The sequence below is a fragment of the Orbicella franksi genome, chromosome 12 (genome assembly GCF_964199315.1).
Source record: "Orbicella franksi chromosome 12, jaOrbFran1.1, whole genome shotgun sequence".
NCBI classification, from domain to species: domain Eukaryota; kingdom Metazoa; phylum Cnidaria; class Anthozoa; order Scleractinia; family Merulinidae; genus Orbicella; species Orbicella franksi.
The window spans coordinates 22,462,080-22,486,504 of NC_138156.1; the positions used below are offsets into that span (position 1 = coordinate 22,462,080).

Below are 24,425 nucleotides of genomic sequence, written 5' to 3' on the forward strand. Positions count from 1 at the left end.
AATGTTAAGTATTGCGTCTTTTTAAAATAAATATTAAATATTAAATATTAAATAATTAATATTAAATATTAAATTCTAACATTTTGGACTGCGTGGGTTTCATTCGGCTCACGGTTGACGAGGGGTGAAGCGGAACTTACCATCTACGTCGATAGAAACCGAGAGAAAACAGTCAAAGTGTTTCAGCATAACTCAGTGGCTAATCTTTTAAAAGAGAATATCGATTAAAAACTGATTCATTGACAGTTTTGTTTCAATTGATACTCATCGGTAATGATGCATGAAAAACTGCGCGCTTATTTCAAGGGTTCTTTTATTTAAGGCGTGGCTCTACCTAAAAATGTGCCCCTTTTTGCATAGTTGTCACAACCCTGATTTTCATCAAAACCCTAACAAACTACATATCACTGAAAAGCTAGTTGCTTTCAAATTGCAAAAATGTATATTTCAATGCTGTGTCAATTATTGTAACTTGACACCGGGTTCTCAAAGTATCACATGCTGCGCATGATCCTATGCTTTTAAGAAAAGATTTTATGTGCAATTTAAAGAAATAAGTGTCTTCCACTTGTGTTGTAAAGTAAACAAATTACCAGTTGATGACGCTGACATGAATGAGGGAGTTTGCAAGATTTGAAAATGCGGAGCTCTGACCACTATCTAAAGTTGTGTAATCTAAATTGTGAAACATTTATTTTGATAACTTCTATCCTAAAAATTCTACGGCAAATTCACTCATTCATATCAATTAATCCAGTGAAAACTAGCAATCTTGAAAATTTGAGGTCAAAAGCTTAAATCCGTCTTGAGATATCTTTTCTCAAAGGCAAAAATAACTCGTTTTGAGAAAACGAGCTTTGAACTTACAGGGAGAAATGCTTCTCGAAATAAAAGTTCAATACCGTAAGATTCAAATTCAGGTTACAACAAAAATTTCCCATTTTTACAGAAGTTTAGGTAGAATTCCCCCTTAACAATTAGACTATGAGCTCGAGATTTCTAGCACCCATAGAAATCGAGAGTGAATAATCGGTTTGTTTTAGTATAAATCTACTAATCATTCAAAACCTTATCTAAATCCTCTTCACAGACACTTCACAGACACGGCTGCCATTTTGCTAAACAACCGCACACAGCCAGGCTACTCACTATCTACAATAGAATAGATAGTGAGAAGCGGAGCCAATCAGGAGACCGGAATTAATATTCGTGATAGACCGCTAGTAGATTTATACTTATTATCGTTAGAGGCACCTTCCTAGCCAATCAGCTTGCGAGTTTGCCAGTAGACAACCAAAGGATTATATGCTAAAAAGAAACGGTGTAGAATGTTTACTAAGTAAATGATAACTTGATTTTACTGCAGCTCGGGATCTTCAAGTGTGATAATCACTTTTCCATCGCCTTCTTTCACTCCCTCCTTCTTGACGGGGTTCCCCCCATTGTTGAAAGAGCCTCCCCCTCCGGCAATGGTTTTGCCGTTATTTTCCATAACGCCCCCTCCAGAATACCCACCCCCGGCACCAGGAAACTGAACTCCTCCGCCACCTCCCCCATATCCACCCTTCCCTCCGTTCATCGAATCTCCCCCTTCCCCTCCGTTTACAAAACTTTTTCCCCCCTTTGCAAGTTCAGCAGATTCACCGTCCCCGATTAAGCCACCTCCCGCTCCGCCTTCAAATGAGTCTGAGGGTGAACCTTTCCTGAGAATCGTTCCCCCGTTCCCATTAGACCCGCCGGACTGAGATCCCTTTTCGACGGTCTGTCCCGGATCCCCATCATGGTTATTTCCTGGCTGTGCACCGCCTCCACCCCCTCCCCCAGCAACAATCAAAGCATCGTTCGATGAAAAGGTGATAAATGTCCCCCCTCCACCTCCCCCAGGTAACGGCGGCACGCCAACTGTCCCCTGGCTACCTTCCTGTCCCACGAGTATCTTTAACAATGTTCCGCGAGTAAGGTTGAAAGTTCCCTTCATGTAAGCGCCCTTGCCGCCCGGTCTTATAACTACTGCATCTCCATTTTTTCCTAGGCCTTGAGCGCCCGATGCTCCCCAGGCCTCTAAGACGTAAGATCCGTTCAGAGGTACTTGCCATATTTGGATTCCGGTGTCCAAAGTAACCTTTCCCTGTAGAGTGGTTCCTTGGTACCCGGACGTGTCTGTCGGCCCTGTTGGACCCTGGCCACCAAGAGTTGTAAATGTGAAGTTGAAATCTGGGAATGAATAGCAAATCATGAGTTAAGAAATGTTTAATCTTAATATAATGCTTAAAGTGCCTATGAAGTAAAAGATAATTGCTGCTTATTTCAAACGTTTTCAAGGTAAAGAAGAATGGCGTTTTCCTTTTTGGAATATCTTTTTTCGTTTTACAGATATTCACTTTTTTGTATTATGCAAATGAGGAAAGTAAAGACGTCAAAGGTAGCTCCACTAAAACAGCACAACACTCAATTGAGAATAACTCTGGAAATATTAAAGCAGCAAAATGTACATTGTACATTGTACATCACAAAATAAACAGAATGACACCTATTATGCTGTTGCCATGGCAACACTCTTGGCTCCAGTCTTCCGTGAAAAACCAAATATTCTCATTTGCAACCTTTTAAAGTGGGACAGAGGGTCTTACTCGGAACACACGTGGTTCCCATACTGACTTAACTCTCCCCATTAGATTGTTGGGAGTGGATGATCCTTGTTCAAGATAAAATCTGGGAATTTTAGTCTTAATTAAAACAGAACCAGTGGCATAACTGTTGTCATGGCAACGACACGACGGGTGTCATTATGTTTCTTTTGTGATGTACATTTCTGGTGCCAAGTTTGAAGACCACTGCTTTGATATTTCTAGAGTTATTCTCAATTGAGTGTTGTGCTGTTTTAGTGGAACCACCTATGACGTCATCACTTTTCTCATTTGCATAATTCAAAATCGTGTAAAACGAAAAAAGATACTTCAAAAAGGAAAACGCCATTGTCCTTTCCTTTGAAAACCTTTCAAATAAGCAGCAATTATTTTTTACTTCATATATAGGCACTTTAAATTATTCCTTTATCGGTAATCCAGTGAGCCAGTAACTTGTTTTGATCAGACTCTGATGATGTACCTTTTGATGCCTTCCTTTATTAAAGAACAAATTGGATACCCTTCAACAAATAGTAGTTAAAACTAAAAAATCAATTTCAGCAGAAAATGAATGATTTTAGTCAAGCGCATTTCCTCAGGTAATTCTTTCTTTATATGATTATTATCATAATCATTATCATTATTATTGTCATTATCATTATCATTACTTCTATCATAGCAAATTGCAATAGTTTGCAATTTAGATTGTAACCAGCATCATCTGTTTCTTTTGTTTTTTATTTTGTAACTATTTTTTGTAATGTTGTAGTGTCTTTTGAATTGTTATGCAAATTAAGATAATTAATTCAAAAAAGAATGTATTGATAAACTACTTGACATAAAGAACAGTTGCGCACACAAACCAAATCGATATCGCCAACGGTAGTGCTGTCCCGTGAATAACAGTTAGAGCATGAGAGCGAGAACCTCCTTCCTATTAACACTGACTAACAGTAATGAAGGTTATGGTACGACTTAGATTACGTACGTACAGCAGCGTGACACAGAACTTTACGACTGTTACGCAGCCCCCCCCCCCCCCCCCCTCACAATATTACCCTAAAGCATATCTCACCTGCACAAAAACCGCCCATCTTGTCAATATCATAGTTTCCAGTAATGGAGCACCATAGCTGACCATCAAAAATACACGAGTCGCGAAGTCGTCCTTGGTAAAGGAATGGAAAGACACAACATCCGCCATCTTTAGTTGGCCAGGTTTTGCATTCAGCAGGAGCTGGTGATGAAACACGAAACATTTTATTGTATAAAGTGTAGTTTTTTGTAAGGATTTTAGCCAATAGGAAAAATCATAAATGCCACATTTGCGCGTAAATGTTTCGATAACCATGACGTCACGATTATTGGTATATAAGAGAAACAACTTAGGATCTTGTTCGAAAATCGACGGCACCCTCAGAAAACCTTCGGTAATTTTCTGGAATATTTATCGAAAAAATATCGAAAACGTTCAACCCTCGGACAAACTTCGGGCAATTTTCAAAAATCTTTTAAAAATTCTCGGAAATCTTCGAAAATCACCGAAATCTTTTTGCCCAGTACACACGGCTTCTTGGAGATATGAAAATTCTCATTCAATCATGAGATATCGAGTTAAACGTGCGAAGAACAATTTCTTCTTTCCTTGCACCGTGTATTATTTTATATTAATGTGACGTGAAAATGGTCGTCCTATTTCTCTAATGGAGGCAAAATTACCTTATCAACCCATTCAAGCAGACAGATAACAACAATACGAAAATGGCTTACTAAGAGCATAGATGCTTACTTGTTTGACGACTTGGTGTACTACTAGATTCTCAAAACTTACATAAAAGAAATAAGTGACAACCAGTTAGGAGAATTTACCTTTAGCATCTCGAAATTGGGGGTGAACGTATGAACTTCACTTTATTGACTTACGTTTGACGATTTTCTTTCGTTCGAGGAGATGCCCACAAAGCCAGCCCGGCTCTTGGGTCAGTTGCATTTCAATCCCCTCTCCATACAGTTCACACACTCCTTGACTTGCTTTGCCATCGTGGTTAAAAGACGTACACAGCGGCTCCGATAAGCACTCTTGCGTACATGATGCCAAACTACGGGTCGTTTGTCGTTTGATCATAGCACCAATCTCTACCTTGAGATTTTCCTTGGTGTCAAAAAGAGCTGATCGTTGGATGAACTCGCTGCTTCCAGTGTGCAGAAGTACGATCAAAATTGCTCCAGAGACGAAAATGGACATAGCACCTCCTATTCACTTTATAAAAATAAAATGAAAACTGGAATAAAATTTTTAATTTTTCGATTAAACCTTTCGCAATGACTCAACGCAGTTCTGAAGTGATGTTTTCCTTTTTTGAAACTTATATATTTTTCACCCGAAAATTGATCCGGTTTGATTGTCAAATGACTAGTTAATTACTTTAATTTTATTGTTTAGCGGAATTAATTTGAATTTTTTATTTTGGCTTGAGTAAAGAAGATACATATAAGATGTCGTTTGCTTAGCAACCTACAATATGTAGACGTTACTTTATTAAATCTTGTCAAAATTTGTAAAGGGTTTAAATGATTTATAATGAAAAGAATCGTCAAATAACAATTTCTATGCGCTCGTGATTACAAAGAGTAATTTCAGATGTGTGTTCAGGATGAGTTTGTTTTCTGTTGGTATTTGCGGACAGCAAATAAATGTATGGCTTCTGAAAAACTCGCCACGACCGACTTTCTTTTACAATGAATCACTCCGATAAAAGTACTTCCAGTCATTTGCTCTTTTTTAGCCGGCGATACAATAGTTACTATTCTACATTTTTCCGTTTTGTTTTTACTCATGATCAATTTCACGCCGTTGTTATTTAGTATTAGTATTCATAGTTTTTCTTCATTTGATAAGTGCATATATATTACGTCCGAAACCTAGTGGCGGTATTTACCCGCTGAAGACGAGTAAGATGATTCAGAGTTAGGCACGGTCCACACTAGGCCGGAGGTATTTAAAAGCCGAGGTTTCACTCTGAAAACGCATCAAATGTTTTCCATCCTCACTATACCGGAGGAATTCAAAAACGCAGCAATCACCGGTCATTTTGGATTTGTGTTTGAGGATAACTCGGTCAGGGAAATCACACGGAATTATCGTGACGCCATCGTTTTCGAAAAGCTCCGTTTTCAAACTGTTTTCCGTCCACACGAAAACGACCTAAAGCGCAAAGCCAGCGTTTTCAAATTCCTCCTGTTTGAAGAGCGTTTTCGAAAAGCTCTGTTTTCGTGACGGATTAGTGTGGACGGTAAGCCTAACCTTAGAGATGAAGCTGCGAGCGAATCATTTATGTTAAATGTTAAAGGAGCTCAGTCACAGTATTTTGAGTTATTTTGGCCACATACAAAATTACCTTTAAATGGTAGGAAACCTTAAAATAACAGTTTAATGAGATAGAAAAACACCAAAGAGATTATGATAAACCATAAAGGAACAAGGATGGCTAAGGATGGAGACGATTAACACGGATTACAAACGACGAATTTGAAAACTCGAGGCTTAACTTTTCAATGTGCGCAAACCGTGACGTAGCTCCTTTATAGCGTCGTCGACTATTTATTTTTTTCTTTTAAATCTGTTCTTTCGGGATTTTGAAATTACGTAGCAAGAGCGTAAAAACCGCCCTTTCCTTACGGCACGAAAATAAGTTGCTCCGTTAAGTTGCTGGGAGTTACGATTGATTACAAGCTTACTTTCTCCCCACACATTCATTATGTTCTTAGTGAAATCTTTGCAAAGATAGCCGCCCTACGCAGAATTAGGCATTTTATTGACAATGACAGTACTGCGCTTAAACTTCATAAAGCGTATGTTCTCTCCCATTTTGACTATTGCAGTCCTCTCCTAACTGGAATTAGTCAGGCCCTGTTAGAAAAGATAGAATGCACCCAGAACTATTTTTAATTTACCTGAGTCCGTTATTTAGCTACGAGAAGATCTTGTCGCAGTAAAACTTAGATACCATTAAGCGTAGGCGCTTAGTCCAAGCTCTCGTACCAATGTTCAAAGGTTATCCTAATTATATAAGTAACACGTTCAGTTTGAAAAACTGTGCCAACAATCTTCGTGGAAATGATAGCAGACTGAATCAACCAGCCCCAAATACTAAATTCAGGCACAAATCTTTTTCTTATATTGCATACCGACTCTGGGACAATCTACATTCTCGTGTCAGGGAGGCACCCGATCTCAAGAATTTCGTTGCAATTGCAAGCTCAAAAAACTTAAGCTTGGCCAGGTTGAGTGTTGCTGCAATCTCTGTACTAGTTGGTTATTTAGTTGTAAAAAGCTTAGATAGTTATTTTTTGTAGCAGTTTCTTTGTATATATCTTAGGAATGTATATATTTATTAGTATAATAGATACACGTACATTTTTGTAACGAGCCTTCGCTTTCGGCTCACTGATGTCTCGTGTTCAAATAAATATTACTTACTAAAGATTTGTAAAGCACTCGCTCGCCATGTTCAGTAAAGCATATTCACTAAAACAAGTACATGGACGCGTTTCACTCTATTTACACTTTACAATAGTACTTAGATGCAACGTTTACGTCATATAGAATATGACTCGTACCCAGACAGTGTTTTGGCGAGGGACGATTGGATTGGAGAGTGGTCAGGACGTAAAGGGAGTCATGGGAAGCCACAGCTCCTTCGGGCTCCGACCGCCCGCGGATTGCAATCTTCTCTCACTCCAAAATTTTAGAAAATACCATAAAATGCTACCTTGGCACCGAGGCTTGGGGGAATAAAACACTTATAAATCAAATCGAGGTTGAGAGATGAATAAATAATTTATTTTATCATTCGATGTACTTTTTTCTTTCTTTTCTGTGGCCGAGAACCAACCACGTGACCTGCATATAACTGCCTACAAATAATAGTCTGCTCATGCGTAATGGCGTCTAAATGTGTTTTGCTGCATATGATATTCTGCTCATGCGTAATTGTAACCACACTCTTGTCTGAAAAAAAAATGGCAGATCGCTTCACTGAGTTGTCAGAGAGTGATTTAAATATGGCGGAAACAAACTTCGTGATGGAATGATAACACAGTTATTGAAGTCACAAAATATTGTTATCGCAAAATATCGCGATTTGTCAGTGCCTCGCAGATCAATTATTTCCTACAGCCTTCGGCCTCGGCAAATAATTAATCTGCTCAAGTTAGAATTTTAGTATATCAAAATTGCCCTATTCACCTTTTTTCTCATCATTAAACTATTGAAATTTAGAAACAAGCTGTGATCGTTTACCAAATACGGAAGATTTTATGTATTTATGTCCGGTCATAGAAACACGAGCGGAACTGAGCAGTTCGGAGAATAAAAAATGGTGTGCTAACACAAATTGCAGGGAATGTTTCCACAGCTTTTACAAGTTTCCCTTCGAATTCTTTCCGAGTTCTTCAAAACGTTCGGGCAAACAAAAGCAGATCTAAGTTTTTCTTTTTCCCAAAGACAATAAGTGAATCTCCAGTGAAACATGCCTACAACGGCAATTGCTTCTGTAAAGATGTTAAATGTTCTACAACTCTACTGAAATACTTACTTATTAAATCCGCTAAAACGCTATACAGGTTTTATTATCACGTTGCGGTTCAGTTGTTCGATAATATTTTGTGTTGAGCCAGCATTTCAGTGTTATCATTATTGCAATTGTTCACATTTCCTTGCTCCGTGTTTTGCTGAGCTCTTTCTTGTCTTTGTCGAGCTTGTCCTACAGCGTTGTTTGATCCGAACACTCGCATTCGCATCTCAATTTCTTCCGCTTCAGCAATGTTTGTAGTTCTACAAGTTAACTCAACAAACGCTACGCGAAACTGTCTCATTCTTACCGAGTAAACAATTGGATTTAGAAACGAGTTTAGTATTACCAGCCACACGGCTGAATAGATACATGCATACGCTGTTTGTATCGACATGATACTGCGAACGTTTATAAGAATAACTCTAAAGACGCACACAGGTATATAACAGATGAAAAGCAATGAAACCATGATAGCTGTTAGTTTAAAAGCCTTTTTGTCTTTCAGAAATTTCTGCCTTGCCTCTTCCGTAACTTGCTGAGTTGAAAGTTGCTTTTCGTGTCGTCGAACTTCACGGTAGACGGTGATTTGGCAGAAAATGATAAAGACAATATACAGGCCAGTAAATACATTAGTGATGAGAAAAAATACATTCCTGTCAATAATAAGAGGAATGTGCTGAATAAGCGAAAATAACCAGGCCAGCGCAGAACAAGTTAGCAAACGAGCCTCCGTGACTAGTGCGGTATTGTACGAGAAAGTGCGCTTCATGAGTAGATATCTTTCCCCAGATATTAAGGCAAGGTGGATAAGGGACGTATCTCGCAGAACACTCGTGAAATGTTGTGTGATCTTTTGAAATACACACGATTTAGTCGTGATCTTTCCTTGTACGATAATTATCACTGACGCTATGAACATGGGTTGAACAATCACACCCACCATCAAATCGGTGGTGGCCAAACACGCGAGTAGTATGTTAGACTTGATGGCTCTCATTCGGGATTTTGTTTTCACAGCCACTATAACCAACGTGTTTAAGGCAGCAGTGAAAGGAAATGTGACGATGCTGATCACTGCGAGAAAAATAAGAAAGACAGAAGATGGCGGCGGTCCTCCCAGTGTAATGTAGACTGTGCATTCAGGCGGTAACATCCTTTGGCTTGGAAGGCTTTCATTCATTGCTTCTCCCTTTTAGTTGATACACTGTTCTTTTGAATTCCGTGAGCGACTCTCTCTCCTGCCTGCTCAGTTGAAACTGGCTTCTCATTATTTACTTGTCTTGTCAAGTTTAAACTTTTCACCTGGCATTTTCCCGTTTTTGATTTCGTGTTTCAATTTGTCACTGTCTGTATTTGCATTTTTGTTTTGTTTCATAGTTTTATCTCTACCGTACAGTAAATTAAATAATACTTATGAAGGCTTTTTTTAAAGTGAGGCAACTTTTTTCTATGAACGCCGCTATCGTAATGAATCGTCCATTATTCCAGTTTTAATCAAGATGCTTTTGCAACGAATGAAGTGAGAACGCAGAATCAAAACTTGTTTTAAGCCCGCAATCAGCGAACAATTTCACAAGTGTTCGTGGACTTGTTTGCATATGGTGGAAGAGAGAACTGCTTTTTAAAAAGGGCTGAATGAACTCCCTTCAGTGTTGAACTGTTATCTTAATATCTGAAGCATCTGGGTATCTGAATATCTCAAATAGTTCTTTTGTCAGTAGAACTGAATTATTGCACTTTTAACAGCTGCTAAAACCTGAAGGATATCCCGAGCGAAGTGTCAATCGGATGATCGAGGATAACATAGTACGGCAGGTGCCGAAGGAGAAAGAAAGAAAAGCTGCTTGCATACTTGAGAATACTAGCTAATGCACAAACTTTCCACAGGAATAATAAAACGGGGTGTGGATAAGAATCCCGAGGAGATCGATGTGAAAGCTTCCTTTTCTATTCCAATTTAGTATAAATCTACTAGCGTTCTATTACGAATGCCGTTCTCTCATTGGCTACGCTACTCACTGTCTATTCTGTGACAGACAGTGAATAGCGTAGCAGTGTGCGCTTGTTAACAAAATGACGGTCGCTTCGTGGCGTTTTCGAAGGGTCTGCGAAGGGGATTTAGATAAAGGTTTGAATGACTGGTAGATTTAACCTAAAACAATGAGATTGTTCGCTCTCGATTTCTATGCGTGATAGCTGACTCGATAGAAATCTCGAGCTCATAATCCAATTGCTTAATAGAAAGCGTTAAAGAAAACAAACCTTTCAGAAAATTTATCTCACCCTGGTTGAAAAATAAACTTTGTACATCCTTCTTCGAAATCTAGTGATTTCTGGTTTACTTTATATTTCATATATGGCCAGTTTTCACATTACAGATTCAATTTCACGTATTTTTAAGTCTTTGGACACATGTGGAACACAGCTTCTGACCAAACATAATTTTTGCCATGTTTGACGGGATTTTGAGAGAACAAGTCACTTCATTTTGGTAAAGGCAAAAGGGTACACAAAATGCACAAATGTCAAAAATACGGTAAAGAACCTGGGACCCGTTTCTCAAAGGTTCCCAAATGTTTTCGTACCCGGAAAGCCGTTGCAAAGTCTAAAACCTTATGATTACAGAGCTGTTTTATTCACATATTCTTAATATGAACAAAGGTTCTCTTCATAAGTTTCAGGCGTATACACCTCTCGGTTTTTTGGGTACAGATTATCTAAAAATGGCTTTGCGGGCCCGAAAAGTTTCCGGGGCTTTCGAGAAACGGGCCTCTGATGGCGGTTACTACTGTGTTCCACACTAATTAGTAACTGGCTCTATAAGACAAAGCGGTAAAAACAATAAATACAAACAGACTGTATGTTGCACCTTTTTGCGACAGCATTATCTACAGCTAAGATTATTACGATTTATGTTACGTGAGAACTAAGCTTTCTATCAAACAGAAAACAAGAGTTAGTACGAAGTTAGTTTTATTTGATCAGCGTGATTATCACTTTACCATCTCCTCGTCTTACTCCTTCACAATTTTCTTGTCTAGTGCCACCGTTAAACGAACCTCCACCCCCGGCGACAGTTCCCTTATGTTCTTTTGCTTCTACTCCCCCACCGGAGAATCCCCCTCCTCCCCCGGGGTATGTGGTGGCGGCCCCTCCGCCGCCAAAGCCGCCGTTCGACCCGGTTTGGCCTACCCCTCCCTTAGCGCCATTGATGAAACTCTTCCCCCCTTCACTAGTGACGGAGGATTCCCCGTCTCCTTCAAGACCCCCTCCCCCCGAGCCCTGAATATTGTCCTTCTTTACTGGACACAAATTGCCTCCGGATCCATTGTACCCTCCGTGACGAGTTCCATTTTCCGTCTTTTGGCCGTGATCTCCGTTAAAAGAAACATATGCAGATTCGAATGCTGCTCCCCCACCTCCACCCCCAGCGATAACAAGTGGTTTGTTGCCTTCTTTGACGACGAATGTACCTCCACCCCCACCCCCAGGAATAGCAACGACGGAATTTCCAAGTATTCCTTCCTGTGCTACGAGAATTTTCAACTTTTCTCCTGCGCTTAGTTTGAAGAACCCTTTAATTCTCGCGCCTTTCCCTCCAAGCAGCCGACCCAGTCCGCTGCTCGACGCGCCTGACGCGCCCCAGGCCTCCACACTATACTTTCCTGTAGCTGGGACTCTCCATATTTGGATACCGTCCTCTAGTTGGACTTTACCCTCCAATGGAGTACCTTGGTAGCCGGATGTATTGGTTGGACCTTCATGGCCCTTGGCACCGAGGGAAGTAAAGGTCACCAGTACGTCTGAGACGAAAAAAAGCTTAATATTAGCTACTTGAAATCAAAAAATGAATTCTCAACATATCAGGTACACGGAAGTTTGTTACTAATAAAAGAATATCTAAATACTGCAGGTAGCCTGATATCTGCTGATGAGTTAAAAAAATCAATTATCCGGTTTGATGTAAGTGACGTAATGATTTACGTGGTGTAGTGTACACTCGGTAGCACTCGTGCGACAATTAGAAAATCTTCGAGTTCTACAATGATTTGACCATATCGACAATCGGTCTCCACGACTATTTCTAAGAGGTGATTAAAATTTTGTTCGTTTCTTTGCTTTATTTATTTATTTATTTATTTATTTATTTATTTATTTTGCAATTTATGAAAATATTTACAAAAGTATAAATGAATAAGGCAAGGAAGCCCAGGGAAACCAATATGGCTAATGTAAAGGAATACCTTAAAGATACCTAAGATTTAACAAATAATAAAAATGCTGTCATCAGTACACAAAATCTTGATAATTTAGGATAAAAAGTAGTTAAGCAAGGCTAAATGCGCAAATGCTCAAAAGCAAGGGAAGTAAAAACAAGCGGAAAAAAGTACACACGACCACCGAAAAGTAAATGAGAATAAGAGAAGAGAATATACTTATAAAAAGAAAGTTGACTTAAGTTTAGAAGTGAACACAGCAATACTAGAGGCATTTTGAATTTCAGTGTCGAGAGAATATCCTTATAAACTAACACATACCAGGAACAACGCTTTCTGAGAAAAACTTCTTTTGGATAGGAGCTGTCTGCCCGTACAACCATCCTGCTCCCTCTGTGAGACCGTCATCAAAGTATCCAGCGGCCTTACTTGAAAGTTCACAGAGTCCTTGGTTCTTGGATAAGAGTTTAAAATTAAATGAACGGCATCGTTCTTTCCTCAAGCAACGGTGTGCACACGAAAGGGAGTTGGCAGTTTGAAGACGCTGCATTAAGTGACCTTTTAAAAGGTAGTTCTCCCGTGCAGACACTATGGACTCCACAAGCTTACATGAAGTAGGTGTTGATAGTAACGAGATGACTGTAAGTGTGAACGCGAGATCAATGTGTACGGTGGCCATGTCTGTAACTGAATCACACACTTAAATTAATTCTTTCTGTTAAATTGAATCATGGTCAATAAGCCTGCGTCGCCATGCATATTCCAACCGCGAGGAGCTTGGGGAGAACTCCTGCCGGTTCCCTTTGGGGCCCAGGTCCCGACTCATGCAGAACAATAAGCTGGCCTTGTTATTAAATTTAGTGAGGAAAACTCTCCAATTCATGGCATAAAGATTTTATAGAAGCAACGAAGCGATGATAGCTGTCAGTTTAAAATTCTTTTTGTCTTTCAGAATTTTCTGCCTTGCCTCTTCCGTAACTTGCAGAGTTGAAAGTTGCTTTTCGTGTCGTCGAACTTCACGGTAGACCGTGATTTGGCAGAAAATGATAAAGGCAATACACAGGCCAGTAAATACATTATTGGTGAGAGAAAATAATTGCTGTCCATAAAAAGAGGAATGTGCTGAATAAGCGAAAATAACCAGGCCAGCGCGGATCAAGTGATAGCTGTCAGTTTAAAAGCCTTTTTGTCTTTCAGAAATTTCTGCCTTGCCTCTCCCGTAACTTGCTGAGTTGAAAGTTGCTTTTCGTGTCGTCGAACTTCACGGTAGACCGTGATTTGGCAGAAAACAATGATGGCGAGAGTTAGGAGTACAAATGTGTTATTGATGATGAAAAATAAATTCCTGTCAATAATAAGAGGAATGTGCAGAATAAGGGAAGATAACCAGGCCAGTGCAGAACAAGTTAGCAAACGAGCCTCCGTGACTAGTGCGGTATTGCACGAGAAAGTGTGCTTCATGGCTAGACATCTTTCCCCAATTATTAAGGCAAGGTGGATAAGAGAGGTATCACATAGAACATTCGTGAAATATTATGTGATACTTTGTAATGCACACGATCTAGTCGTGATCTTTCCTTGTACGATAATTATGAACATGGGTTGAACAATCACACCCACCATCAAATCGGTGGTGGCCAAACACGCGAGTAGTATACAAGTGAACATATGAAATATCATATAATTATTTGAACTGCGGAGAAAGATATTTTTGATATCTGATATTTTTCTATCATGTCTTCACACGAATAGTATGTTACACTTGATGGCTCTCATTCAGGATTTATAGTTTTGACTTCCATTGCGTATAAGGCGGTGCTGACAAGAAATGTGACGATGCTGATTACTGCGAGAAAAATAAGAAGGGATTTGAGTTCAGTGGCAGAAGATGGCGGTGGTCTTTCCAGTGTAAAGTAGATTCCGCATCCAAGCGGTAACATCCCTTGGCTTGAAAGGCTTTCATTCATTGCTTCTGTCTTTTGGTTGTCCTCACCTGATTCAGATTATCTTTCTCTTTCCTGCCTGCTTCAATAAAACTGAACACCATGATAATTCTGGTCGGCAGCTAACCGCCTAATTTGCAGTTCTTCAAACAAAGGAAGATGAAGTGACCCAATTAACTATCGTCATCGAAAACTGAAAGTTTCAGCATTCACTTGAGGCTAGTTAATAAACTTTCGTCCGAGGAAAAGAGAAGAAAATGTTTTCGTGCGTTAACTATAGCTGGATACTCGAAGTAAATAAGTCATGTGAATTTACTAACTGCCAATTTCCGCTGGGCCATAACGCTTACGATAGGATTCTCAACATACGATTTACTCGTGGAAAGCATCTGTGTTAAATTGCTTGGCATCAGCTGTATGTTCAAGTGGAATTCCGGTTTTGGAGACCAATAATACTTAAAGTTAATGTTAATACTTACAACCAACTTCAAAATATGATACAATAGCTTACTTACTGCCATGCAGATGCAAATTCTAGTCGATAAAATAGTCATAAATTGGACATATTTGAAACACAAGCAAATTAGCTGTGAAAATCGTCCAAACGAACAACTTCTCATTTTTAGAGCAACACGAGAAAGGACAAACATTCGAGTTAATCTAGAAAACGTTAACATGAATTGCACCGCAATCAACATCACATCAGCCAGTTGTGGTTCACTCCCATATTTTCCTATACCATCTGCCGAGAGACTTTCTCCCGAGCTTCGCGCTGTATTCATCTTCAAAATCGCCGTTAACGCTATAAGCTGTCCTTTGGTCATTTTGCTGAACACCTTGGTGATGGTGGCAGTGAAAACTAACCGTCGACTTCGCAGCAAATCTAACGTATCACTTGCCTGTTTAGCCACAACTGACCTTATTGTGGGACTTGTTGTTCAACCTTTGCAAATCGCTCACCATAGTTTTGTGCTCAAAGGTGAGACTGGCATAATTTGCAGCACGCTTGCCACAATAAGAGTAGCTGTTACCACAAGGTGCACCATAACTTCGCTTTACCACTTCGTTTTATTGAGCGCAGAACGTTATATTGTTATAAAACACTCTTTCGCATACGAGAACCTTGTAACTGAAGTTCGTATCATCGCAGCCTTTGGTCTTGCGTGGGCTGCCGCGATGATCGTTCCGGCGGAAGACTTCTGGCCACCGAAGATACAATATGTCGCAATATTAGTTGTTGTTATTATGCAGTTTATCTCCATTGCGTTAGTCGTTTATTTTAATGTTTCTGTATACAGGGAGGTCCGCCGCAACGAAAAACAAATTATCGCTAATCAAGTTTCCGTAGAAGTGAAGGAGAAGTTACTCAAGAATAAGAAAGCTTTTTACTGCACAATTATTGTACTGCTCACAGTTTTCCTGTGTTGTTTCCCGGCAAATATCAGCACTGTCATTCTGATATCCTTGGAAGAGAGCATCGCTATTAATGTAAGAAATGTCATATTTCATCTTCTTTCCTTATTGCCCGTATTGAATTCGTTGTTTAATCCACTGATTTACGCTGTTAGAATAAGATACTTTCGCGTAGCTTTCATTCAGTTCTTGTTGAGGAAAACTATCGTACAAGCCGAGCAGCTTGAAAGGAATATTTTTGGACCAAAACAAGTTCGAGTTGCAAATGTAGCGACTGCTGAATAGGAAGGAAACACGGTTAGCCGAGAAGGTTAAGTGGAACAAGGAAATGAGATGTTGAACCGATAATGGCAACTTATGGAGACACTGTCGGAACATAACTATGAAGAAAACGGTTCATGCAGAAAAGTCGATTCCAAAGTCGACGTCATTCTCACTTCACGGTGTCAGATCAGGTCGTGGAGTTTTAAAAAATCTTTAGTAAAAACTCTGTATTGAAGAATATCTGATCAAGTGGAAAACCCGGAAAAGAAATTCAAAAAATCAAAAATAAACATACCAGCTTATATGACGGCTAGTAAGAAAGAAATTGGATTAGAAATCAAAGATCACTGCAGTGTATAGCAAAATTAACTGTTGGTAAACATAAATTATATACACAAGCCGCCTTGAAGCGTAAATCGTAACCAATGGAAAACAGATCTAATCAGTAAGTCAAAATGTAAGTTAACGTCGCGAGTTGTAATTTAGAGGAAGATCAGTCGAAGAGGACGTCGTTAAATTTTAAACACGTTAATTTTAATCTCAGCCTTAAATTGTGTTACACCCTATCTGAGTGTTTTACACAAGCGTTTGTGGACATGTGTATATGGGGTGGAAGAGAAAAATGCTTTCCTCAGCCTTAATGACAAATTATGAATAAATTAACAGCCCCGAAAAAATCCCTCAACGTAAGGGGTGGCCCATTTGACCAAAAACCTGCAAGCACACTTGTACCAAAAAAATCATGCACTCGACCATTGCTGAGAAAAATTCATGCACGTTCAGTGAAGAAACTGAGAATAAAAAATCATGCATAGAAATGACCGAGAAAAGATTCCTAGAGAATGAAAGGGTTAAAGGATCAAAAGTTCAATGGTGCACCACTAAAATTGTCATTTTGACATAACAAGTTTGCACTCTCAACAGCTGCTTAATAATTCCGGGGGAATGAGTCCTCTGGGAGTTATTCAGTTGATTGTCAATTGAGTGATCGAAAATGGTTTTGACTCTGAATATAAATAAATAGGAAAAAGAATTCAGGTTTACCTCAAAGGGACGTTGTCACCATTTTTAGCATGATTCTGCAAATCCCAAAAACATATATCGATCATTGGAAGCTGAACAATGATGGTTTAATTTTGTAGAGCAGTACTCGACAAATGATTAAAACCCATTAGGAAGTGAGGATGGCTAACGATGGCGAGGATGGAAAACGACTGTACTGACATGGATTTTTGAAAAAGCGTCAGGATGTCACTTTTTCAAAGGTTCAGGTTTGGCTCAAAAATCGTTGAAATTTTGCAAAAATGTTCCTGCAGTGTGGACTTTCTTCAAGAAATTGCTTTTAATCATTTAGTTAGAGCTAATTAAGTTCTTATTACATAAATTTAGGGACCATTTCTTGAATTTATAACAGTTTTAAGCAAATATATAATGAGTGTCCCTCTAATTCATAGAAAATGAATGATGATCCGAGAATGTTCATAATTGTGTCGAAATTAAGACAACAATTGGCGAAACTAGCCATCTCAGACTAGAATATGCACATAAGGTGGCTCTCAAGTACAGTGTTGATAACAATGAAGAGGCTAGAGAAGAAACAAAAAGAAATACTCAAGAGAAAAGGCAAAGATTTGAGTCCTCTGTTAAGGGAAGGTGTCAGGCGTTTGATGTAATATGACTCTTTGTGTAGGAGAAGATCTGAATTGCTGTCGCAGTCTAATACTGTGGAGTTGTCTCTGACTAATTGTGCAAAGTATTCTTTGTTACAAGATTCAAGTGGAAGAGTTTAAGGTATCCGGTAGATTACACAAATTTCGCATGAAAATTAATTGTTCACCGAGTGTGCAAATGTTTGTATATTGCACTCTCTTTTGCAGAGATAGTCTTTGTTGTCCTACTTGGAATACGACAATTCATTTGTTCAACTCTTCGAGAAGCCATGAGACGGTTTGATTGGCGGTTCGAGGAATGTGCCGGAAATATTGAAAGCTGATAGGGAATATGATAGTGATTTTCTGACGGAAATAAACCCAGTGATATAGATTAATTCACTCGACCCACTTGACAGACATTGAAAATAAATTTCCGCAATTCCTCACTTTCTATCTCCGTGTAGGTTTTTTTTTTTTTTTTTTTTTTTTTTTTTTTTGCGTTTTTAACAAAAACCTGAGAACTTTTAGCCTGCGGTGCAGCTGCATGTGTCACAAACTCCTCGATGACCGATAGTGTAGACTGCTTGTGACACAGTTAATAATCTTACGTCACCCAAATTTTAAGCCAAAAGGTGATTAGTTCAATCGGTTGTGATAAAACTAAACTCTGTTAAAATTAAGAATCGATAAAAATTTCGTTTGAAATGATAATTGGGTAAGATCTAACATTTATCATTGTTTTATCATTAATTTAGAAGCCTATAAAAGAGGCATTTTGTAATGTCGATCAAACTGAATTCTGAGCTCAGTGCAAGCGACCGGGCTTTGTTAAATAGCTGCCATTGTGAAAGGAGAGCTGGTTTGTTCCTCAAACTCATATCGATTCATTTCCTAAGCTATTTACACCCCTGTCTCTGAAATTCACCCTCACATCGACCCAGTAAAGAAAAATTTATCAGTCAGTCATTACGTAGAATGATTGCCATGTCATCTATTTATTATTATCGAAATCAATTTGCTGAGGAAATGGCTGATGGTTTAAACGATATGATCTGTGTCTTAAAACGATTTACCGTGATTAACCACTGTCCAGTGAAGAGGCAAGATACCGTAAAATTCCGGTTATTAACACTCCGGTTTACAACCTCCCCCCGGTTACAAGCCCCCTCCCTGGTTATACCCGCATCTCTATGTATACCAAAAAATATCTCCTGGTTATAAGCCCTCACGGATATAAGTCCCCCTTCACTTTGTGAAGATAATTCATACAACGACCTCTGTGTTTCAGTTCCTTGTGTTTCTTCTTTCCAAGAACATAAAAGATATATTTTTATAGTGCTTGATTTTTGGTTTCATCAATATTTCGAAACGTTTTCTTATACCGGACACGAAGAAGCTCAGCAAAATAAGCAAATGTGAATAACACCAATAGTCAGTCCATCTCAGCATTGTCTTCCCCGCCCTTCCGCAGAAAGAGTTTCCTTGAACGTGCAGGCTGGCAGGGCGGAGACTGGGGAGAGGGGAAAGAAAGCGCTGTGATAAATATACCAGAATCCAATGCAGTGTATCGTTGTCTGATCCAGATCATTTGAGGCAATTCTTGTTTTGTTTGACCGCGGTAAAAGAAACTGGTAGTGGCAAGGATCACTCAAGTTTCTTCTCTAATCATTGATCGCAACGACCAATGATCATAGAAACTATTTTTAACGAGCCTTTAAAAAGGGAACAATCATAATCAAGTTGGAGCATTGATTTACACGAAACAATTGACCATATTCGTGTTCCCGGTATTGGACTGGAACTAGCATGCAACTGAGGCTAACGCGAGGAGTCTTTCCAAACACAAATGACTTAATCTGTCTAATCTCTTTTTAATGATATTCCCCCACTTGAGCCTCCATTGCAAGCTGTTCGGGTCCAATAATACGAATGTGGCCTACACGCAAGTGTGTCGCAAGTGTGCCGCCATTGACAAACTTGTACTATTCGCCAACCTCAAGAAAATCATTCCAGCTTTTTGATCTTGTACTAGCAATCGCACCGCGATTGCTGAGAGGCAACAAGGAATGGTTTTTATTACAATTAACTTACAATTTACGTCAGCCATCATGGCAGATTTATTGTGCCTATTGATTTTTTTTTCCGTTCAATGCTTATAATGGAGGCTGCAAATGGATGTTGTTAAACGAGGCCGACGCGCTTTTAGGTCCCCAATTGTGCAATAATCTCGTTCATTGGCCAAAAATGCCACGTTTTGAAGCAGTCAAGACTGATTTTCCGGTTATGTCTTGATTTCTTTTGCTTTTTAATCCACAATCCATTTAAAACGTCGTAATGCTGTAGAGTGTGGGTCAAGAAACTCAGACTCCATTTGTCTCTTCCATTTTTCCGAACCCAATTAAGATGCCACATTTTTTATAAATTTCGGAGCTTTGCTCCATCTGTACTCCGTTGAATCAAAGAAACTAAAATGACTTGGTGTCTAAAAATCTTGAATTTAGACGTGTTTCTGTCCACGATGTACCTCCGTTTTCTTAAGAGCTGTTGACGTCAAAAGCGGCGACTGCAATTCATAGCCAAAAAGAACAACTTTTAAAGTCGATGTTTTGTTTTTTCGGCGCTAAAAGCAATAATTGAACTGTGAACCAAAACTTGAAAACACCAGGTGAAAATTAAAGAATTAACAAGGGAAGCATAATTTAGATACTCAGATCAGTGCTGTATAAGCAATGAAAGTTGAGAGAAATTTTCACTGGAAGATTTAAAGCGATGAACGAAAGCAGGCTAACCCTCGAGATAATACCGCCTAAATGCAGTATTTATATTTTACTGGGCGGAACACTGCCACCTTCTGCCACTGAAGTCAAAGCCCTTCTTATTTTCTTTGCAGTAATCAGCATCGTCGCATTTCCTTTAACTGCCGCCTTAAACGTCTTGGTTATAATGGCCCTGAAAACAAATTCCCAAATGAGAGCCAGCAAGTCGTGTACACTTCTCGCGAGTTTGGCCACGACCGATTTGATGGTGGGTGTGATTGTTCAACCCATGTTCACAGCGTTAATGATAACCATAGTTCGAGGAGAGACAACGACTAAAACGTGTACACTGCAAAAAGTCGTCCAATTTTTCACGAGTGTTCTGTGTGATACTTCTCTGATCCACCTTGCCTTAATAAGTGGGGAAAGATATCTAGCCATGAAGTACACTTTCTCGTACAATACCGGACTAGTCACGGAGGCTCGTTTGCTAACTTGTTCTGCACTGGCCTGGTTATTTTCCCTTATTCTGCACATTCCTCTTATTATTGACAGGAATTTATTTTTCATCATCAATAACACATTTGTACTCCTAACTCTCGCCATCATTGTTTTCTGCCAAATCACCGTCTGTCGTGAAGTTCGACGACACGAAAAGCAACTTTCAACTCAGCAAGTTACGGAAGAGGCAAGGCAGAAATTTCTGAAAGACAAAAAGGCTTTTAAACTGACAGCTATCATCGTTTCATTGCTTTTCATCTGTTATATACCTGTGTGCGTCTTTAGAGTTATTCTTATAAACGTTCGCAGTATCATGTCTATACAGACAGCGTATGCATGTTTCTTTTCAGCCGTGTGGGTGGTAATAATGAACTCGTTCCTAAATCCAATTGTTTACTCGGTCAGAATGAGACAGTTTCGCGTAGCGTTTGTTGATTTGAGGTGTAGACTGACTACAAACATTGCTGAAGCGGAAGAAATTGAGATGGAAGTGTTTGGATCGCATAACGCCGTAGGACAAGCAGGACAAGGACGCGAAGGAGCGCAGCAACACGCAGAGCAAGGAAATGTGAACAACACTAACGATGGCAGCGATGAAATGCTGCATCAACGGGAAAATCATATCGAACAGCTAAGCGACAACTCGATCATAAAACCTGTACACCGCCGCCATACTATATAAATCGCGCAATGAATTTAATCAATAGACATTATAAATAGTTTCTTAACGTTGCATTATTTAAATACTTATGTGTTTGCTCCAACTAGTGTGAAAAATAAATGGAATTTTTAACCTCGTTCCCAGTGCATGATCTATCCTTACTTCGTGACGTCAGGAGTTGGCCGCGAAAAACACTGAAGGGAATGGTACCAAAATCAATTGCTTAGAGAGAATGTTTTGCTTTCTCTGAAGATCTCCTCGCACCATCATTTTTCTTTCAGTATTTTACATCATTGTGGGAGGCGCGGTGGCCTCATGGTTAGTGCGCTCGTCTCCGGATCGAGCGGTTCGGGTTCGAGCCCTGGTCGGGGACATTGTGTTGTGTTCTTGAGCAAGACACTTTACTCTCACAGTGCCTCTCTCCACCCAGGTGTATAAATGGGTACCGGCGAACTTAATGCTGGAGGTAACCCTGCGATGGACTAGCATCCCATCCAGGGGGGAGTAGAAATACTCCTAGTCGCTTCATACTACAGAAACCGGGATAAGCTCCGGCCTGATGGGCCACTTGGCACGTATGCAGACTTTACCTATTTTACATCATTGGTTGGTGTATTAAACAACTTCTTTCTGTCTAATGTTTTATCCGCTGTAGGTATTTTCTCTATTTCGGTTTGGCCTTTTTTATCAGCCCCCTTTCCGAGGGCGAAACTACCCTTCCATTTCCTACCCTCGTCTAAACTTCTTTTTTTTATCAGCGAAGTGGCAGTGGGATTTGAATGTTGAGTGCCTCTTTCCTCAATAAAATGGCAGTCTACAAAATACGAGACAGGAAAAAAGTACCCGTCGATGAGTTTCTATAAATATAATTGAGAGTAACAATAATTCGTAATTATTATGACTATGACATTAAGATCAAAAGGAGGCGAGACAAATCACTTACTATCTTTGGTCTAGAATAAAAACTACTTAAAGGAGCTTAGTCACGTTATTTTAAGTTATTTTAGCTGGGTACAAAATTGTACCTTTAAATTGAAGAAAAATTGAAAATAGTAGTTTACTGAGATAGAAAAACACCAAAGAGGTTTTACAAGAACTTAAAGGAAGGATGGTCAAGGATGGAGAAGATTAACACGGATTACAAACGACGAACTTGAAAAATTTAGGCTTACTTTTCAAGATGCGTAAACCGTGACTTAGTTCCTTTAACATATCATATCATCTAGATTGTTAGCCTTTACAAAACGGAATACAAGATGACGACAAAGCGACCTATCTATGTTAAAAATGTGCTTAAACTCCCGAAAGATTATTTCGGTAAATTATTAGTTTAAGCAAACGTTATTTTCTTTGCCTAATAGCGAAATGATATTGTAGAACAGTCGCAGAACAATTTTAGTGAAGTTTACTTAAATCAGAACTTCCCTATTGTTGCTTACCTTGGTTTTATTTCCAATTCTCCGTCGACCAGTCGATTGTTTTTCTCACTGAAAAACTTCCCAATAATTTGTTTCTCAATATATTTTTTCGAGGATCTTCATTTCAAAAGTACTGATACAATTCAGAATTACTGAACAGCTCATTTTTTCTAGTTTCCTCTGATTGACCTTGAAAAGGCTTTTCTGCCTTGAACTACCTTTTTAAGAAAGCTCCGTCAGTTGTAAAGCAAACAAAAGTGGGGCAAACACTTATCGACAGTTTTATGAAATTACCAAAAAACTGACAGCCTTGTTTATACAAACATAGAAACAGCAAACTAAATCGACGAATCCAGGCCACAAAATATTGGGCGTTTATCACAAAGGGAAATGCTCAAATGTCCCAGTAAGTCGACACGAAGATTTAAATTTTTCTACGTAAAAGCTTTGAATAGTAATTATTTCATTGCCTGATTTGTAAATGATGAAGCTTTTTCTCGTATATTCCGTGATCCTTCTCAGTTACTGACTGAATCTTATCACAAACGTCAAAAAACTTTTAAAAGGGTATGTGCACATGTAGGCCGGTGTATAATTGATCGGGGCATCTTCAGGAAAATAGACCATTAAGCTGCAAAATAATAGCTCCTTTGACTAGACTCAGCACATTTTCCTTCCTTCAAAAAAATTTAGCTTGTATACAATATATTAATTGACGCAGAAACCCATGTTATTCTGATAGAATCCATGACTCTTACTTACTAAGCAAACCAAGATTAACAGAAGTTTGTTCTTAATTCCTTCTGAATCGATAACTCGGAAAATGTATCTTGGGAACACCTTTCTTTTAGTATTTACTTTGGTGATCTTAATATTTCCCGGGTCCTGGTTTATTTGCCTTCAGATATATTATTAGTTGATTATTACCAACAGTCTGCATAATCAGCTGCGTAAACATGCTTAGTTTTTAAATTAATTTGACGAGGGCCGACCGAGGGAACACTTATGCCTAATTATGCCTTGTGACGCCCGTTTCGGAAGTCAGAGAAGCTTCTCGAGACCAAGAGTTTATCATGATAGTCACTTGTCGAGACACACCAGTGGCGGATCTAGGGAAGGGGCCCGGGGGGTCCGGACCCTCCCCCACCCACAGAAGGAAGAAAAGCCGGCAGGGCAAGCAAAACAAAACCGCCCCATCCCCCCCCCTCCCCCCTCCGCCCCTCCTCCCTTAGCTCAAGGTCTGGATCTGCCGCTGCACACTGTGGAAACTGATTAAAAGAGAAAACTGTATTTCAAGATGCGCCAGTTTCTCATGCCCAACTAAGATTTATGTAAAAGTTCTCTGAAAAGTTATGAGCATGCCTGCCTGTTTTTGCCTACCTGTCTGTGTGATTCCC

At 39.3% G+C, this 24,425-nt stretch overlaps 5 protein-coding genes across 5 annotated transcripts; 2 read left to right on the forward strand and 3 right to left on the reverse strand.

Annotated features, from left to right (window-relative positions):
• Positions 1–140: 140 nt before the first annotated feature.
• Positions 141–4,872, reverse strand: LOC145462310 (uncharacterized). The gene is made up of 3 exons (XM_081445807.1): positions 4,551–4,872; positions 3,703–3,864; positions 141–2,214 (listed from the first exon to the last, which is right to left on the reverse strand). The coding sequence occupies exons 1-3, from the start codon at positions 4,870–4,872 to the stop codon at positions 1,358–1,360; spliced, it is 1,341 nt and encodes a 446-aa protein (XP_081301933.1). The 3' UTR covers positions 141–1,357.
• A 3,401-nt stretch (positions 4,873–8,273) lies between these two features.
• LOC145462311 (adenosine receptor A2b-like) lies at positions 8,274–9,568 on the reverse strand. The gene has a single exon (XM_081445809.1). It carries the CDS (start codon positions 9,381–9,383, stop codon positions 8,274–8,276), a length of 1,110 nt encoding a protein of 369 aa, XP_081301935.1. The 5' UTR covers positions 9,384–9,568.
• A 967-nt stretch (positions 9,569–10,535) lies between these two features.
• On the reverse strand, positions 10,536–13,918 carry LOC145463458 (uncharacterized). Its single transcript, XM_081447212.1, has 2 exons — positions 12,742–13,918; positions 10,536–12,006 (listed from the first exon to the last, which is right to left on the reverse strand). The coding sequence occupies exons 1-2, from the start codon at positions 13,097–13,099 to the stop codon at positions 11,177–11,179; spliced, it is 1,188 nt and encodes a 395-aa protein (XP_081303338.1). The 5' UTR covers positions 13,100–13,918; the 3' UTR covers positions 10,536–11,176.
• Positions 13,919–14,889: 971 nt separating this feature from the next.
• Positions 14,890–16,212, forward strand: LOC145462663 (melatonin receptor type 1B-B-like). The gene has a single exon (XM_081446238.1). It carries the CDS (start codon positions 15,039–15,041, stop codon positions 16,059–16,061), a length of 1,023 nt encoding a protein of 340 aa, XP_081302364.1. The 5' UTR covers positions 14,890–15,038; the 3' UTR covers positions 16,062–16,212.
• A 4,147-nt stretch (positions 16,213–20,359) lies between these two features.
• Positions 20,360–22,452, forward strand: LOC145464079 (adenosine receptor A1-like). Its single transcript, XM_081447895.1, has one exon. The coding sequence runs from the start codon at positions 20,462–20,464 to the stop codon at positions 21,629–21,631; it is 1,170 nt and encodes a 389-aa protein (XP_081304021.1). The 5' UTR covers positions 20,360–20,461; the 3' UTR covers positions 21,632–22,452.
• The last annotated feature ends 1,973 nt before the right edge of the window (positions 22,453–24,425 follow it).